The sequence below is a fragment of the Trachurus trachurus genome (genome assembly GCF_905171665.1).
Source record: "Trachurus trachurus genome assembly, chromosome: 14".
In the NCBI taxonomy this organism is placed as follows: Eukaryota; Metazoa; Chordata; class Actinopteri; order Carangiformes; family Carangidae; genus Trachurus; species Trachurus trachurus.
The window spans coordinates 14,078,183-14,097,955 of NC_139903.1; the positions used below are offsets into that span (position 1 = coordinate 14,078,183).

At 45.0% G+C, this 19,773-nt stretch overlaps 2 protein-coding genes across 2 annotated transcripts in view; one reads left to right on the forward strand and one right to left on the reverse strand.

Moving 5' to 3' along the window:
• LOC310997650 (connector enhancer of kinase suppressor of ras 2-like) overlaps positions 1-7,206 on the forward strand; it is a gene marked incomplete at both ends in the record, with an annotated part of 29,779 nt that extends 22,573 nt beyond the window's left edge. Inside the window, 7 exons of the mRNA XM_083987429.1 lie at positions 49-122; positions 1,729-1,800; positions 2,060-2,127; positions 3,368-3,468; positions 4,139-4,622; positions 6,868-7,067; positions 7,159-7,206. Of these exons, the coding sequence (XP_083843555.1) occupies positions 49-122; positions 1,729-1,800; positions 2,060-2,127; positions 3,368-3,468; positions 4,139-4,622; positions 6,868-7,067; positions 7,159-7,206 (1,047 nt within the window). The remainder of the gene's footprint in view (positions 1-48; positions 123-1,728; positions 1,801-2,059; positions 2,128-3,367; positions 3,469-4,138; positions 4,623-6,867; positions 7,068-7,158) is intronic.
• A 6,852-nt stretch (positions 7,207-14,058) lies between these two features.
• LOC310997366 (olfactory receptor 52D1-like) lies at positions 14,059-15,000 on the reverse strand (the record flags this gene model as incomplete). Its single annotated transcript, XM_083987041.1, has 1 exon — positions 14,059-15,000. The coding sequence occupies one exon, from the start codon at positions 14,998-15,000 to the stop codon at positions 14,059-14,061; it is 942 nt and encodes a 313-aa protein (XP_083843167.1).
• Positions 15,001-19,773: the final 4,773 nt, after the last annotated feature.

Genomic DNA, 19,773 nt, shown 5'->3' on the forward strand with positions numbered 1-19,773 from the left:
TATTCATTATGTGGTGCTTTGAGCTCACTCTGTTTTGTCCTGTGGCAGGACGAGAAGGCGGAGGGCTTCGTCAGCCTCCCGGAGTTCAAGATCGATCGTGCCACTGAGTGCAGGAGGAAGTTGTGAGTAACGATTTTCACCTGTGTACACCAAACATCAAGCTTCATAGATTTGCATTATTTCTTCATTTGGCCTCAAAATTAGACAAAACTCAATACAAAAATCTTACATACAATACAATTCACACAGCTACCAGCAGATACTTCATGGTGCATATGATATGAGGATACAATGCTGCTGAGGTTGTCTTGTGTAAACTGGTTCCTGGCAGACAAAAAGAGCAGATATATTTAATATCGTTGGCGAGTGAGTATGCAAAACAGCCAATTTACAGCAGAGGATGCGTGACTCACAAACAAAAACATTTTAGTGAGCAGACTGGGGGACAGCAGGTGCATTTAAGTATGGCTTTATATATAGGATCTAAAAAAAATTGAAATATGTATATCTATATATATACTGTATATATATAATAGGTTTTTATTCTTATATACAGTAAGAAACAGCATTCAAAGTATAAATGGTGGCGGCTGTATAAGAGTGACTTTGTCCTGCAGTACACAGTGTAACAAGAAGTGTGTAGATGTCATTGTAAATGACATTTCAGGCAATTCTACACCAACCCATTTGTGCCTGTCAGACCTGAGGGCTGTGTCAAGACGGGGGCGGCTGCACAGGCACTTTACAGAGAAAGGTCAAGACCTTATAATATTGTAGAGAGAAGCCCAACAGTTCCCACTGCGAGCGAGCACTTGGTGACAGTGGGGAAGAAAAACTCCTTTTTAGCAGGAAGACATGTCTAACAAAAGTGGAGTGAGGGCGGGCCAGCTGTCGGCCTCCACCACCTGCACACTGGGAGGAGAAAGGTGGTGGGGTGGGTTATCATTATCACTATTATTGATAAGTTTTATAATCGATGCATTGATGCTTTTTAGCGATGGAGAGAGATTCGGAGGATGGATGTTTATGGTGTGATTAAAGAGTGAGACACCTGACTGAGACAACCGTAAAAGCAGTTCATTTGCACAGCTGGGTTTTTTATGTTCATGTTGTGCAAGATTCACAACTTGGCAGGAATCCCTTTGCCACTTAAGAAAGAGATGGATGGCATGAACCACATGGGAAAAATAGTGCATAACTGCTCTCTCGCTCAAGGTTGAGTTAAAGTGAGCAGATTTTAAGTTTTTAAGGAAACAGCAAAAGATCTTTCAATACGTTACCATAGGATAAAAGGTATATTTTATTATAATTGTTTGAAGCTTAGATCTGAAGAAAATCACATGGATGGCTCAGTAATATGGTGCAAATGTTAATCATGTGCTAGTGTATCCAATATACTTGGTGGCAAAAATAGGTGACTAATGGGTTTATTGTTCAGTATTGGGTATAAATGCCAATAGATTCAGGGTTTTTGAAAGAGTGCATTATGTTTCATCATTATGGTTGTTTACTTGTTTTTAAACTTGCCAAAAATAAACAGAGCCGTTTATCTCATGATGCAAAGTCTTGCCGTTTTGTGTCACTCTGGATTAGACTGTGTGTGTGTGTGCGTGTGTGTGTGTGTGTGTAATCGTGTGCCAGTTAATCTTGGCAGTCGTCTGCATTCATATGTTAACGTGCGCTATAGGTCCCTGCATTTCATTAACTATACCCTCGCTTCCCTTTCAGCGCTTTCAAAGCTTGCCATCCGAAGATAAAGACCTTCTACTTTGCAGCGGAAAATGTAGACGACATGTCCCGGTGAGTTAATGAGGCTGTGATAGTCACACTGTAAACCCTCTCACATCTGCAGCCACATTTAAACCCCCTCGTGGGACTGTCCAACTTGACACAGAGCAGATTTGTAAGGTTATTGGTCAAAAAAGGAGACACACACACAAACACACACACACACACACACACACACACACACACACACACACACACACACACACACACACACACAAGAACTGGATGTTTTATTTGATGTGAAACTGTTGTGCGTCATTCTCCCACACAGGTGGCTGAGTCGTCTCAGTATGGCAGTGGCTGGCTACTCCGAGCAGGAGAAAATTCGCCAGGAACAAGGTGAGATTAGTCACAGACTCTGTTCGCAGAGCTGCAAAAGATTCTTGGTCGGTTACAGTCTTACGTAAAAGTTACATAAAACTGTTGAGGTTGAGCAGTGAGACATTGAGCCGTTGCCTATAGATTGAGGGATCGCGTATAAATAAGTAGTGACGGATGTACGCGTGTTTCTTTTGGTGACGTTTTAATTCACTTTCACAGGTTCGCAGTCGTTTTTCCATCACAGCGTATCTGCACCTTCAGTTCCATTTCATACCCGCTGCAAACACAAAGCTCAAAGCTACATGATGTAAACCCTCAACCAACAGAATGAATCTGCCAATCCTGGTACATTTTACCGTTTATGGCATCTATAGAAAACGCTGCCTCTTATATAAAGACTGATACATGAATGTCATTGCAATGGATATTTTGCATCATACCAGGTCTGTTCACATTTAAGCATATTAAGTGTGTATGTGTTTCAGCTGCTTCTTGTGTACTTTTTCTTGGCTAGTTTTTGACTGTCAAAGATTAGAGGTAATAAGGAAAATAAATACGAAAGCGAGTTGCTTGAACTGTTCGTTTTGTGTAATTTTGTGAAATAAAGTCGTGAACAAGATACAAGACCTCACGTAGAGAACTCAATAAATAGATCTTATTCTTAGATCATCAGCAGAGGCTTTAACACCTCGCTGCAGTTTCACATTTCACTTCTGACTCAAGCTTCTCTCCTTTGTGCTGGTATAGAAATGCTAATTTTAAGGGCACAGGGTGTACTTTTTTTATTTTTTTTATATGCTGTTCTTTGGTTTCTTACATGTGGACAGGAAATAAACTCCCTCCTCATACCCCTGGGCTATTTAGAGAAGCCTATGTAGAAACCAAGCCGAGGTGGGTGGCTGAGAGCAGGTTTGTCACCGGTTTTAAGAAGAGGGGGCTTCTTCCATCACTGACATGTTGCTAAATCAGTCTCTCAACACCTCCAGGAGACTTAGCAGGAAGTTCTTGCATCTTCTAGATTCATCCTCACCCTCAAAAGTACTCAGACCTGGTCTTATCTGCATCACACCTACGCTACACCAACACTGCAGCTGCCGCTTTCGGAGCATCCATCCCGGGCGGGGCCTTGACACAGCAGCTCATTATCAATTTCAACCAAAAATTTTATGATTTGTACCAGGGTCTTTTTTTAATGTATTTATTCAACCTGGCTCTGTTATAGAAATAAAACGTGACACAATCTGTTGGTTCATGACAGATTACTGGAGTGAGAGTGATCATGAGGACATGGAGATGCCCCCGATGCCAAAACAGGACAGTCCACCACCGCCGTACGACACCTATCCCAGAGCATCCTCGGTGAGTTGAGTCTAGTTTGGTTCAGTTAAAGTGCGTTTATTTCGGTCTTCTAGAATCAAATAAACAATAGTATATACACACATATGATATAAAAATAAATGAACAACAAACAATAATTCATATTTTTTTTTCCTTAAAGCCCCTGTATGGAGCTTTTAACTGGATACGCAAAAGTCTCTGGTTTCTGCTGATGTGTCTCTGTTACCTACAACAGCAAATGAGCCCATCAGTGTGAAGATACGCTATTTCTAAGTAGTCTAATTCTATACCTCTGGAAGGCATGGTCGGGTCGGACCACTGACGAAACGATACGTATAGATACATTACGCTGCTAAAAAAAAAAAAAAAAAAGCGAGTCCCGTCTTCTTTCCGACGTTTCCAAAACAAATCTACACGCGCTGGCCAGACAAACGTCTTCATGACAGTGGGAAATGCAGTCTTCATTCCGGCAAAACACCACCACTTTCGTCCACAGGGGCCGCCAAAATCAACACTAAATGAAAAGTCTGTACAGGGGCTTTAAAGTAGAAATCCAAAACAAAACAAGACTAAATGTACCTTGACCAAAAAGGTGTAGGCTGAAGCTTCAGTCTATCAGCCCAGATCCAGCAGGCATCACCATATAGCTATAGCAGACGTCTCTCTTTACCTGCTGTCTCTTTGTCTGTAGGTGAGTCCATACCTGGAACCAAAACGCGGCCATCTCTCCTCCTCCGACACGTTCCAGTCCCGTTCCTCCCATGAGGAGTTCCACTCTGAGCCTCAGGAAGGAAGCAACCACAGCGTCTCCCCCGGGCAGAAGACGAGCAGCAGCCATCGAAACTCCTGGCAGGAGCAGATGGAGAGCAGCACCAGGATGCACTACCTCCAGACGTTTCCCATGGAGGAGCCCATGCTCCCCGAGGACAGAGACCAACTGGCGATGGAGTACCGCAGGCAGTCCACCCTGCCTGCCCCGCGCAGCCTGCTGCAGGAACAGTACCGAGCCCTGCCTCTGCCCCTCAGAGCCAGTATCGATTCAGAGGCGGGAGGGAAACCCCGCAGCTTCACGCTACCCAGGGACAGCGGGCTCCACGCCATCCTGGCCGCCACCGCCGCTGCACTGGATCCTAGGGAGACCCAGCACTACCAGCTGGACCAGCCCAGAGACCCAGGTCAGACTTACATGTAGCACAAGCAGTCAAGCATTTAGAATTTTAAGTTTGAGAATATATTGGATAATACTAAAGTCAAAAAAGCTGATCAACAGAAAATTATTTCAGTCAGTTAGGTCATCCATCAAAAAAGACTACTTACGTAACAACAGGACATGTCCATTACATGAAAGAATAACCAACAGAAAAACTATGAATGTGTTTTTTTAGTTGCAACTTTACATTACACATATTGTAAGGTGAGAAATGTGCTAATCCTAGTTGAAAGAACTAGAAATTGTGATTTGCCTGATATTTAATACAAAGTACCTGCACAAAACATGCTCTCCACCAATCTGTGTCACATGTAGCACCTTAACACAGCATGCTGTGATTGAGAGTGCGTGAAAATTAATTAGCAGGAAGTCAAAATAGATCGCTAAAAGTACTGGAGGAACTGCTAGAATCCCAGGATCACTAAATCCTGTAGTTTGCCAGCCAGTGTCAAACAACATTGTGTATAAAACAAGTTCAAATGAGCACACCTGAAACATGACGGGTGGCGTTGATGATCGGCTAATCCGGTTGTAGAGCATCAGAGAAGGTCAAGGTGTGACACGCTGTGCTCGCCCCGACTGGTCCCGATGTAAGGACCTCTTCTGCTGGCTGGTATTTGTAGGTCAGTCTTTTCATCTGCATAGTGCTGAGCAAGGGCACTTATTTGTCGTCACTTATTTTATTAAAGCTGCTAACAGGCAGCCAGAGCCAGCAAATGTCAGAGGTTGAATACTGCCTATTATTGCTTTATTGGATTGGATTTGAAGCCAGCCCATTTGCCGCCCCTCGAAGACCTCCAGGGCACTTGACTAAGTGAGAGGAAATTTAGTGTCTTATTTGATTCTGATTTATCTTGGCAGTCGTCTCTCTCTCTCTCTCTCTCTCTCTCTCTCTCTCTCTCTCTCTCTCTCTCACACACACACACACACACACACTTGGGCTCTCTCTCTTTCTTTCTCTCTCTCTCTCTTGCCCGATCGAGATGTTATTGTGCCTCTTGGCACGGATTGGATGGTGAAGCGAGGAGCAATCCTTTCAGCCCGTGTTAATGTTGAATTCGGAACAGAATAAAGAAACATGCCCAAGGGTCCTCTCTCCTTGTCCTCATTTATCCACTGCTCCACCGTTCATTCTCTCCACCACTGCCTGTAAAGACGAGAGAGAAACACAAAACAGGCGGCAACTAAAACATGATACTTTTCAAAGCACAGCCCCAAAGCTTCAGAGCATGCGACGCTGCCTCTAAAACACAAAATAATGTGACGACTATCAGATTCAGAGCTCTAGTGTAATGTTAGTATCATGGCAACAGAGGGCAGTGTAGGAAAACTGGAGACAAAGGGGACCTGGTAGTTTACGCAATACAACGATATGAGATGAGTGTTTTTCCCTCATTGGTCATCCTAAAGAAAATCACATAAAGAAGGGACTAAGACTAAGAATAACAGAAAAGTGTAAAATAAATACTTAGATGTATTGTTTATGTATTTATTTTAGATTTAACAGTGTGTTTGTGGAGATGGGAGAAAATTTCACAACGGGTGTCAGGTCTGGTTTCTGCAAAACATGACAATTAGAAATGAGGTCAAACAGTTTCTCACAGTGCGAGTCCTTCAAATGTTTTCTTGTTCTTTTTTTTTTTTTTTTTTTGCAAACTTTCATGTAAAGGGGCTTTAGTCTGGCCAGAAAGAGTCCTGGTTGTTCCAAACTTCTTCCCTTTAAGAAATATGGAGGCCACTGTGCTCTTGGGAACCTTCAGTACAACAGAATTTTTTTTTATGGCCTCTTTTTAGTGCCTGGACACAATCCTGTCTCTGTGCTCTCAGGCAGTTGCTTCCTCCTCATGGCTTTTATTGCTCTGATATACTGTACACTCACTGGGCCGTGAGACCGCATATAACCAGGTCTGTGTCCAGTCATCTGAGCTCACCAAAGGTACTGTAGGCTTCAGTCAAGGTGCAGAAACATCCCAAAGTTGATCAAAAACAATTGAGAAACACCTGAGCTATGTGTCAAAGCGACATGTTTGAACATTTTAATCAATGGCATATTTCAATTTTTTATTTTCATACATTTGGAAAAGTTTAAGCACTGTAACATAATCCTCCAGTATTTCTCTGTTTAAAAAACAAACAAACAAACAAAATCCTCATCCTTCAGTTTACTGTAAAATCTTGTCAATCATTGCGTTGTGTCCGTCTTTTGCCAGGCCATGGACGAGACTGCAGGATGCAGGCCGACTCTCTGGGGGATCTGTACCGGGCTCTGGAGCAGACGAGTCTGTCCACATCGTCAGACCACAGATCAGCCGGCCGCCTGGAGTATAAGCGCTCATTCGTCCGTCGAGTTAATGACCCCCTGCTAAATGACAAACTCCATCGCCTCAGGGTCCTCCACAGCTCATTGAAGGTAAAAGAACAACAATGATTCGAGCTTTTTTTTCCCTCCCTATGTGCGTCGTATTTGCCAGTTACTCATTCATGCTTTCATGTCTTTGCAGAATGTCCCTCTTCAAGACACAAACCGGTCTCTGGGTTTTTTAGGGTAGGCCTTGGAGGATTAGTGTGTTGATAAAACCTTGACTGCATCGCCTCTGACTGTGCCTCACACAGCTGGCATCCCCCCTGCTGGAGACATAAGGCACCAAACACCACCATTTCCCTGCTGTCCATCCTCCTCTCTTTCTACTGCTCGTTCAGCGTCACTCAAAGGAGGACAAAGACATGGTGATCTCTCTCTCTCTCTCTCTCTCTCGCTCCTAAAGATGGCGGCTCTCTGAAAAGGCAAAGGGAGACGTAACTTGTAGAGTAACAGGGTATCTGACCAGCAAATAAGCACTTTGTGTCAAAGACTTGATGGGAAGCTTTTTAATTCGTCGCTAACATGCATGGCCGCCCCCCTTCGCTTCTGGTGAGTCGTTCAAAACATCATGCTGGTTTGATGGGGAAATTCAAAGCAAAGCTATTTTGGATGTACACAACATTTTGTTATGCATGTGTGTATGATCAATGGGTATGTTTGTTTTATGAGTGTACAGGGTGTTAAACATATATATATATTATATATTTAACATTACACTACTACAACAACAATGTTTTGGGGTACTTACAGTATACAAATTGTAAATCAAGTGCTGTGCCTCAGTGATTGTGAATGTACATTGTACTTTTCCAAGAGAGATGAGGGAAGATACAGAAAGCAAGCAATTCCTCAAAACAGGAGCACAAAAATATAACGCTTGGCAATAATGATCTAGTATTGTAAATTACTTTAAAGGAATGATCAGAATAGTTGTCTATTTTTGTATGCATGCTGTCTACCTGATTGTTTGTAAAACAGTTTTGTATTCCCAAGTGTTTGTTTCCGGAGAATACTGGTGTCCACCCCTCGACCACGTTGTGTTTTTAAGACTTATTGTACAATTTACCCCAGAAAAATTAATTTTTTAAGTGTTCACAACAAAAAGAGGAGAAATTGTATTTATTAAGTGTTTAATGTACAAGCATGCTTTGTATAACTAAATACATTACCATGCCATTTGAAATTGACTGACATTCCTGAGGTGTGCCACATTGTAGCTACATTACTTTTTTATTAAATAAAGTACGGCACAGGCACACACGAGACCCATCGTAAAATGTTTTCTTTCCTCATTATCACATTTAAAGAACTATTTTTAGACATTTCTCCAGGCAGCACAACAAAGGTTGACTGAGGATGATAATAATATGCAAACATGAAATACACAGTTCTGATGATATACAAAGCCCAGGGCCTTCTTATAGGATATAGTCAGGTATAATTAACAGAATTGCACCAAGGGAGATCAACAAAGGAAAGTGGTGCCCTACCTGCAGAATACATACACAACAAAGGAGAATCTCATGTTTCCAACATAAAACAAGAGAGGCAGTTAGGAGCAGCAGGAGTCCAGTCATGAAGATGTTTTCCATCACCTTTGCTAGGATTGGTAAAATGAATATATTATTGTGTCCATGTTGTGTTTTTTTTTTTTCATATAAAAATGCATCAAAGATGCATCACAGACAATTCATAGAAAGAATATCCTGATCCACATATAAAATGTCAGACTGCAACATCTCTGTGTGTGTTTGATCACTTCAGCTTTGTAATGTCTGTTTCACTTGAGTGCAGACAAAGGACCTGAGTGAACGCTGCATTGAGATAAGCTGGAAACAAGCTGGCACCGGCACTGGAAGATTTGATGTGAAAACTGTCCCTTCAATAACAAATCAATGCATGAAAAAAATCATCTGTTTATGTGATGGTGTTATTCTTTAATATTGGATATGTTTGAAATGATGAGAGGGGAATATCTTCAAGTTCCCTTGAACCTTTTCAAAATATAGTTCATTATGTGCAGAATGCTTATTTGCCGTGTGTTAGATGAGAACATGGCCACTGCTCTTACTTCTGAATAGTAAATCACAACCACAGTCATTTTTTATTTTACTTTGAAATTGAAAGATGACAAGTTGTAGTTTTGCAGTGGGTGTACAGTTGGACTATTTCCTGGCCAGGAGTCTCCAGTAGATATCTGGCAACCGCACAGTGACAGGACCCTGGGAAGTCACTGTGTCCTGCCAAGAAATAGATGTAAGCTCCTGTTAAAACACCAATGTAATGTACACTGATAATGTGTGTTGAAGCACCTATAACTTTTGGGCAGAGCCAGACTTCTATTTCTAGTCCTGATGCAAAACTAAGATTAGCTTGACATTTAACAGACACACGTAAGAGTGCTGTCAATCTTCATATCTAACTCTTAGTATTAAATGTCAATAAGCATATTTTCTGAATCTAATCCATAAGCATGCCTGGTACCTGTGAGAAGATAAAGGTCAAATGAAATTAAAATAGCCAAACCCTTGCTGAGAATAGGCTACCACAAAAATATACACCTTTCATGTTCTCGACAGGAAGTAGTGTGTCCAAGATCCAAATCCAGCAAACCCATGTAAATTAACCCTCTGTGGCAAGAAGAGACCTAAGAAATGGTGGCATCAAGTCAAGACATTCAATAAGAGTTCATCTTCTGTTGGGAACTCCCAAATCAACAAGAGACCTAGTTCTCCTGAGCTTGAGATGCTGCCCAAGGAATTCAAAAATGACCTTGACGGCATCCTCCTAACATTGATGATTTAACTTCTCACTTTGATTAGTTGGTTAGTTAGATTAAAGGGATATTCCGGCGTAAATTTAACCCATATGTGATGTCTGCTTCACTATGTTGTCTCTTCCGGCAACGAACGTCGTCCTGATCTCGCGCGTGACGTCGCGTCTAATCTCGCGCTTGTTTACGTGATTTTCTCCCGCAAATACCTAAAGTTAGTTACTGCCCAATTCCGTTCATTTCCCTGTTAACACTCATTTTATAAACTGATAGGCAAGATATAGGAACTTTGGATGCATTGTATGGAGTAACACACACATTTTTTCATCCTTGAGCTTCGGGACTCTACTTCACTCGTAACGTAATCGCCTCCACGCCAGCGGACTACCTGTAACCATGGCAGTAACTATCTTCAGACATCACAGAAGGGACAACACGGCTGAGTTTATGCAGTTTGAGAACAACCACGACTGTTTTCATTTCGATGGGCGCCCCTATCGTTTGAGACTGAAAAAAGCACTCGTTTACTGAAGACAAGCTGAAGGAAATGGAGGAGAAAAGTGAAAGAGGGACAGCTGTGGTGGAGTCTATGTGCTGGAAATGGAGGAGAAAGTGAAAGAGGGACAGCTGTGGTGGAGTCTATGTGCTGGACCTGGGGGAATCAAGTGGTCAGTGTGGTGGTCACTGCCTGCCAGTGGCCTCTGAAGCCAGTTGTTTGTGCTGCCAGTCGGCCTCGGACGTGTGTTGTCGGTGCCTGGACGCTGCTGGACGCGGAAAGTTGCTGCATAGTGTATAACTGGAGGAGAGTGGGTGAGTTGTTTTGTTTCTTTCAATAGAAACCAGGCTAAGCTAACAGATGTTTGACGCCTCGTATTATGTGCTGGAACCCTGTTTGTACTGTTGATGAAGTATGGTGCTGTTCTGAGCATTATTTGGGGCTATAAGTGGCTTTTTTGATCGGTTGCGCGTAGATCAATATACTGCACTGTTTGTTGTGGTGCGGTCAACGCTAAAGTTGCTACAACTAGAGAAGCTAGCGGTCAGCAGACTTCATCTCTCGAGGGGGCGTCTAACTCGGTCTCACGGTGCGTTGGACCATGGGTTAAACCAAATTTGATACTCTATAAACCGTCTTTGGTTAAGCTTACGCCGGAATATCCCTTTAACAGTGTTGCTAAGAGACTTTCCACTTGCAAAGATGCATTCATCTGGACCACGGACATTTCTGTATGTTTATGTTTGTTCTTTAGAGAGCATTTTCTGAGGTTCACCTGTTTGTTGAACCTGGTTCTTCCCCCTGGTCCCTGTGTCAGATACCTGCCCTGCTTCCCAGCCCCAGTAGTTCCCTTTGGCTGAACACACTGCCTACCTGCCTGTCATATCATCTAGGCTATATGACGCATAGGGGACACACAGCACACAATGTTGAGAGGCATGGAAAATGTGATGCAACAAAGCTGGATGAATGTCATCTTTTGGCCACAAGAGGGCAATGAAGCCTTTTCACAGTCTCATCCTCCACTGCAGCAAAGCCACAGCTACACAGACAGTCTTCAAAGACTAGTCAACTGTTGACAGCAAACCCTACTGCAGATGTCACTGTTTTTTTTTGTTTTTTTTACATGACTCATATCACACATATCTCCAAAGGCAGAAAATAAGGTGTTTGAATGCTTTCGCCATAATATTGGTGGTCATTTTGAGTCCAGAAAATGATGGTGAGATTCTGATTAATACTCTTCAAGATCACGATGTTTGTGATGCATTTACAGCATTTGATATTTAATGTTGTTGATAATACTCTTGAAAGTGCTGCACCCAGAAAATAATGATTTGTCATTTGACCTCTTCAAGCTCTTTACCAAGTGATTCTATCAAAAAAAGAAGAAAAAAAAAATCCAGAGCTGTAAGAGCTTTTAAGAGTCTGTGTTGTTGCTAAGAAACTGTTTTTCTGTTCCCCCTGGTGAATTGTCTTTCTCATTACATATTCCCATTCAGCAGTGACAAGACATCGCCATCCCTTGCAGACCATTTATAGAGTTACAGGAGACCATCTGTGATGTTAAACTTAAATATCATCGTCTAATATGATTAATGCCCAAATGAAACACGTCTTCATGATGTTTTTGCATCTGGCATCATGGTTAATATTAGAAATTTACTCTGTGGTGTGTCCACAGGAGGTCCAGTCCAGGGTAGGGGGGCCACCTGTAGCTCTGACCCGTCGTATTCCCACTCTGTACGGGCAGAGACTCAGAGCATGGCCCCCCTGACTTCCTGCTGGGACTACATCTGCTGTTGAAGTGATTAGGTCCCAATTTCTCCCAGCAAGACAAAGAGTTTATGACACTTCTCAGAGGGGGGGCACATCCCAACTGGACCTCCTGTGGACCACTAAAAGCACGTGTGTAGCCGGCTCTGTGCCAAGTTTAATGGGAAAAATGGGACAAGTCACTGCTTTAATTGAGACAGAGCCAGGTTATGACTCTACCTCTACCTGGCAGTTTCTCCCTCTCACTGTCACCAGGGGGGGATGGTGCGTCTCTGTACCACAATAAGTAAGTAACACTTAAAGCAGATATCAGCTTCACGGCCGTTTCGGCTAATGCTGCGTTCAAGGCAGGCTTTTGAAACCGTAAGTTACAGCTTCAAGTCACAACTACGACTTGGTAGCGTTCCAGGTAACCCGTAGCTCGTGTTTTTACCATCCTGTTGTCTGTGAAAGTTCCCTATAACGGCCACTCGTAACTTCCGACCCGTGAACTCGTACCAGATCGAACTGGTATGACTTCACAGGAAGGAAAAACACAAAGTACGAGTTTCTTTGAACGCACCATGAGTTAGCAGCCCCCGCCCTTGTCAGGCATCAATTGGTCCTCGTGCTACGTCACCACATTCACGCGCATCCCTTGGCTGCACAGACAGCCCTTCATGCCGTTCTCTCTCCTCATTGGATAACACTTGTATCCCACAAGGAAAATTTTCTCCTCGGGTTACAGCAGAGCAGAGTGACGGAGAGACTCGTGTTTAGGCTGAAATACTTCATGTAAGTGATTGCTGACGGAAAATAGGACTATTTAGGACTTATATTAACAAAAACATTCCACTGATATCTGCTTTAAACAGACTAATTAAAAGCCACAGAACAGTGTAGAGTGAAATCTGATTATGTGATGTAACAAAAAAGGCCAATATACAGTCTACTGTTATTGACCATCTTAATTTATCTGTTTCCCCATGAAATATTTATTGTTATTTTTCACACACACACACACACACACACACACACACACACACACACACACACAACACACACACACACACACACACACACACACACACACACACACACACACACACACACACACACACACACACACACACACACACATGGTTTGGTTCATATGAAGAAAACCCCATCAAATGTTTTAAATTACCTGGAAACAGATCATTTATTAATTTCAGCAAATGACACACAAAGTTACACAACATAATCTCACACTCGGGTTACTAATATAGCTTTCAGTCAAATTAAAATCTGACTCCTTCCTACTAATTGAACAGGGGGGTAAAAGGAGTAGCCTATTAACCCTGAAGAAAACTTACAGTAGACAAATAATTTCTGATCGAAAGTCTAAAACAAATCCAAAATGTGATAACCATTAGTATTAAACTTTGAATTTATTTGCAACTGAACCAGGATATGCACAAACAGTGGAGGTTGTAATGCAGTGTGTGTGTGTGTGTTATTTATTATTATTATATGTTAGGCTATATATCTAATCTAATATCTAATATCTAATCTTTCTAATATCTAATATGCATTAGCCTAGTTTGTGAATTATGTTTTGCAAACCACACTGAGTGCTTTGTGTGTTTGTGGAGTTTTGGCAGTAATTTCACTCCATATTATTATTATTCCAGTGGTATGTGTACTCCAGCAAAACAAAGGTAATGAAGGCAACACTTTATAACATTCCTGCATTACAATCCAAGATTCAAGGAAAAAACTGACAGAAACTCAGTAACCTGAGCTCCAGTCTCCTAAAACTCCTGGAGCATCACTTGGTATGACATGAATTCAACACTCCATACATTTGTCTGCACATTGGCTGGTTTGATCTTGTTTGAGTAGTGAGACAGCAAATGTGATTAAACTCAGAGGGACAGGAGACAGGACCGTTGTTTTTTTTGTTTGTTTGTTTTCTGAGGCAACAGTCTTCAGCACTATGCAGGACACTGTTTCAGTGCAGCAGCCCTCTGGGGCTACAACATTTGCACTTGCCTATTTTCTCTGCTGAAAAGCCTGAACAGTTGTGCTCTTATCACTTTGATACCCAAACCATAGATTACTGGATTAAGGATGGATGGGAATATAAAAAAGTACACAGAAAAAAACAACTTGGCTTCATAAGGCAGGTGGCTAATATTGAACCGACTTTGTGCTATTTCAAAAAAGCACCCGATAGAGTAGATGACTATGGATAATAAATGGGGGGTGCACGTTCGGAGGGCTTTGAACCTGGATTTGCTTAATGACAAGTAACATATCCTCAGGATGTGTATATATGAATAAAAGATCATGATAAGCTGTGGAATTGTGTATAAAACTACAGAGAGTAAACCAACTATGTTCACAATGGATGTATCTGTACAAGCAAGTTTCACCAGCAAGTAATTCATACAGTACACCTTTTCCACGGTCCTCTCACAAAATCTCAGCTGAAGAGTGAAAATTAAAACAAATAAAAATGCCACCATAGGGTAAAGCCACATGAAGACAATGAGTTTGACGAGTCTCTGCAACATGATTGTATGATATAGCAAGGGGTAGCAAATGGCCAAATATCTGTCATAACTCATCACAGCTAGAATTGTGAATTCAGTGATGGCAAATGTGTGTATAGCATAGATCTGTGTCTGACACAGCGGCAGAGATATCTCATACGAGTGGGTCAGCAGCTTGGCCAGGACAGCTGGCAGCAAGGTTGTGCTTCCAAACAAACCATTCACAGCCAGGTTACACAGCAATAAATACATTGGCTCATGCAAGGTTTTTTCACAATAGATCACCCAGATTAAAGCCACATTTTCAACAACAATAGCCACATATATGATCAGGAACATGCTGAAGTAAGCTGGCATCATCGCCTCCATGCCATAGTAATCAGACAGAAGTAAAGACGTCACTTCAGAGATGTTTTCCATGCTGACACAAACACACACTGAAAAAGGCTTTACCTTTGAGTGCAGACCTCTACCCCCCATTTGCGTTCAGTTGCGCTGAGCAACCTTTCTACTTTTTCTCCTGTGAGGTGACATCATGTGGTCTTACCTGTAAGACAATGACTTCACTGGATTGACATGCCAAATCATAATTGTTAAGACAACAGAGCTTGAATCCTATTACTATTATATTATTATTATTATATTATTATATAATACTATTGGGATATTATATAGGTTACTGCACGTCACTTAAATTTGATACATAATGGACATTTTAAGAGCAGTAGGCTAATAGAGCGGATTTTGCCCTGGGATGAGGGATAATTGTCTCACCTCTACTGTTTATTTTCACCTTCACCTCCGGTTTATCCTCTAAGTTTTAGAGGCTGGATCGTATGTCGATTTGGTCTGTCTGCTTCCTGGTTTTCCTCGCTAATTCACACAGAAATTCAAATAGCTATAGACCCCATGAAAAAAGTTTGAGCATGTCAACACATTTTTACTGACTATCATTAAAACAATGCCATCATTTGAATTTAACTTTGACTAATTGATGTGACCTCCTCCTTGAACCGCCACCTTACCGTGGTGGAGGGGTTTGAGTACCCGAATGATCCTAGGAGCTATGTTGTCCGGGGCTTAATGCCCCTGGTAGGGTCTCCCAAGGCAAACAGGTCCTAGGTGACGGGTCAGACAAAGAGCGGTTCAAAGCCCCTTATGAAAAAAGTAACAGCAAGGACGTGTACGTCGCCCGGACTGGCGTTACCGGGGCCCCACCCTGGAGCCAGGCCTGGGGTCGGGGCTCGCAGGCGAGCGTCTGGTGGCCGGGTCTTGGCCCACGGGACCCGGCTGGGCGCAGCCCGAACGAGCGACATGGGCCCGCCCTCCCGTAGGCCCACCACCCGCGGGAGGGTACATAAGGGGCAGGTGCCGTGTGATATGGGTGGCAGCCGTGGGCGGGGGCCCCGGCGACCCAATCCCCGGATGACGACTCTGGCTTTAGGGACATGGAATGTCACCTCGCTGAGGGGGAAAGAGCCTGAGCTTGTGCGGGAGGCTGAGAGGTATCGACTAGAGATAGTCGGGCTCACCTCCACGCACAGCCTGGGCTCTGGAACCCAACTCCTTGAGAGGGGTTGGACTCTCTTCCACTCTGGAGTTGCCCATGGTGAGAGGCGGCGAGCTGGTGTGGGCTTGCTCATAGCCCCCCAGCTCAGCCGCCATGTGTTGGAGTTCTCCCCGCATAACGAGAGGGTCGCTTCCCTGCGCCTACGGGTCGGGGATAGGTCTCTCACTGTCGTTTCGGCCTACGGGCCAAACGGCAGTGCAGAGTACCCGGCCTTCCTGGAGGCCCTGGGAGGGGTGCTGGAAAGTGCCCCAACTGGGGACTCCATCGTTCTGTTGGGAGACTTCAACGCTCACGTGGGCAGCGACAGTGTTACCTGGAGAGGTGTGATTGGGAGGAACGGCCTCCCCGATCTGAACCCGAGCGGTGTTTTGTTATTGGACTTCTGTGCTAGTCACAGTCTGTCCATAACAAACACCATGTTCGAGCATAAGGGTGTCCATAAGTGCACGTGGCACCAGGACACCCTAGGACGGAGGTCAATGATCGACTTTGTAGTCGTGTCATCTGACCTCCGGCCGTATGTCTTGGACACTCGGGTGAAGAGAGGGGCTGAGCTGTCAACTGATCACCACCTGGTGGTGAGTTGGATCCGCTGGCAGGGGAGGAAGCTGGTCAGACCTGGAAGACCCAAGCGTATCGTGAGGGTCTGCTGGGAACGTCTGGCAGAATCCCCTGTCAGGGAGGTCTTCAACTCCCACCTCCGGGAGAGCTTTGACCAGATTCCGAGGGAGGCCGGAGACATTGAGTCCGAATGGACCATGTTCTCCACTTCCATTGTTGACGCGGCCATCCGGAGTTGCGGCCGTAAGGTCTCCGGCGCCTGTCGCGGCGGTAATCCCCGAACCCGGTGGTGGAGCCCGGAAGTACGGGATGCCGTCAAGCTGAAGAAGGAGTCCTACCGAGCCTGGCTAGCTCGGGGAACCCCCGAGGCAGCTGACGGGTACCGGCAGGCCAAGCGGACGGCAGCCCGGGCGGTCGCGGAAGCAAAAACTCGGGTCTGGGAAAAGTTCGGGGAGGCCATGGAGGAGGACTACCGGTCGGCCTCGAGGAAATTCTGGCAAACCATCCGGCGCCTCAGGAGGGGGAAGCAGTGCTCCGCCAACACTGTTTACAGTGGAGGAGGGGAGCTGTTGACCTCGACTGGGGATATCGTCGGGCGGTGGAAGGAATACTTCGAGGATCTCCTCAATCCCACTGACACGCCTTCCATCGAGGAAGCAGAGGCTGGGGACTCAGAGGTCGATTCATTCATCACCCAAGCTGAAGTCACTGAGGTAGTCAGGAAGCTCCTCAGTGGCAAGGCACCGGGGGTGGATGAGATCCGCCCTGAGTACCTCAAGTCTCTGGATGTTGCGGGGCTGTCGTGGCTGACACGCCTCTGCAGCATCGCGTGGCAGTCGGGGACAGTGCCTCTGGACTGGCAGACCGGGGTGGTGGTCCCTCTCTTCAAAAAGGGGGACCGGAGGGTGTGTTCCAACTACCGGGGGATCACACTCCTCAGCCTCCCGGGGAAAGTCTATTCCAGGGTGCTGGAGAGGAGAATTCGGCCGATAGTCGAACCTCGGATTCAGGAGGAACAATGCGGTTTTCGCCCTGGCCGTGGAACGCTGGACCAGCTCTACACCCTCCGCAGGGTGCTCGAGGGCGCATGGGAGTTTGCCCAACCAGTCCACATGTGTTTTGTGGATCTGGAGAAGGCTTTCGACCGTGTCCCACGTGGCATCCTGTGGGAGGTGCTCCGAGAGTATGGGATCGGAGGCCCTCTGCTGAGGGCTGTACGGTCCCTGTATGACCGGAGCAGGAGCTTGGTTCGCATGGCCGGCAGTAAGTCAGACCTGTTCCCGGTGCGTGTTGGACTCCGGCAGGGCTGCCCTTTGTCACCGGTTCTGTTCATTATCTTTATGGACAGAATTTCTAGGCGCAGCCAAGTGCCGGAGGGGGTACGGTTCGGGAGCCACTTGATCTCATCTCTGCTTTTTGCAGATGATGTGGTCTTGTTGGCTCCCTCGAGCCAGGACCTTCAGCATGCACTGGGGCGGTTTGCAGCCGAGTGTGAAGCAGCTGGGATGAGAATCAGCACCTCTAAGTCCGAGGCCATGGTTCTCGACCGGAAAAAGGTGGCTTGCCCCCTCCAGGTCGGGGGAGAGTTCCTGCCTCAGGTGGAGGAGTTTAAGTATCTTGGGGTCTTGTTCACGAGTGAGGGGAGAACGGAGCGCGAGATTGACAGGCGGATCGGTGCGGCGGCCGCAGTAATGCGGTCATTGTATCGGTCCGTCGTGGTGAAGAAGGAGCTGAGCCGAAAGGCAAAGCTCTCGATTTACCGGTCGATCTACGTTCCCACCCTCACCTATGGTCATGAACTCTGGGTCATGACCGAAAGGACAGGATCCCGGATACAAGCGGCCGAAATGAGTTTCCTCCGCAGGGTGGCGGGGCGCTCCCTTAGAGATAGGGTGAGGAGCTCTGTCACCCGGGAGGAGCTCGGAGTAGAGCCGCTGCTCCTCCACATCGAGAGGAGTCAGCTGAGGTGGCTCGGGCACCTGTATAGGATGCCCCCTGGACGCCTCCCTCGTGAGGTGTTCCGGGCATGTCCCACCGGGAGGAGGCCCCGAGGAAGACCCAGGACACGCTGGGGTGACTACGTCACTCGGCTGGCCTGGGAACGCCTTGGGGTCCCCCCGGAAGAGCTGGAGGAAGTGTCCGGGGAGAGGGAAGTCTGGGGATCCCTGCTCCGACTGCTGCCCCCGCGACCCGGACTCGGATAATGCGGCGGACAATGGATGGATGGATGGATGGATGGATGGATAATTGATGTGACAGTATAAATAAAAACTAAACCAAACCAAACCAAACCAAACCACATACAACAGTAGATTTATAGTTAGGCTACTATGTATGTACTCCTGTTGTGTGATGCACCAATAAATTACTGTAGCTACTGTGCTTTCTTACTAATGCTACTATTCTTTTTTTATTTTGTCTCCTTCACTGTGTTTACTCTTATCTGGAGTACAGGCTCAATAATGATGTAATATATTGTATCTACAGCACGTTTTGATTGTGATTCTCAAGGCATAGGAGTGAAACGTGATGACAATGCTTGCGGCCCACAGTAGGGCCCACAAAAACCACCAGTAGCCTAATTTTTCTATAAATAATTTATAACCATGACGAATACTGATGCTGCATCAGCATCAAAACAAAGCCACAAAACATGCAATATTTATGAAATATGTCTCATTTTCCAATGACCCCCTGCCTTATTTAAAAAACAAAAACAAAAGATTTAGTTCATGCTGAAGCAACAGTAGCTAACACAGCACGGGACTAGTCAGAGAATGTGCATGAGCAACCTCTTCACTATGTAAGACAGCTGCAGCAGCTGCAATGGTGCATGCATACTGTATGTGTGTAGTGGCAAAACACTGAAAATTTGTTGTAGCCTACACTGAAAAAAATGTGAACAGCTGGCCTTGAGGTAAAGTTGGTAATAAAACTGTAGTATGAAAATAGCATGAATAAAATACATGCCTTGGCTTATACTATACCCAAGTGAGGGTCTAAGGACAGAGGATGTTGTTGTGATGCCATGTAAAGTCCTTTGAGACAAACTGTTTGTAAAA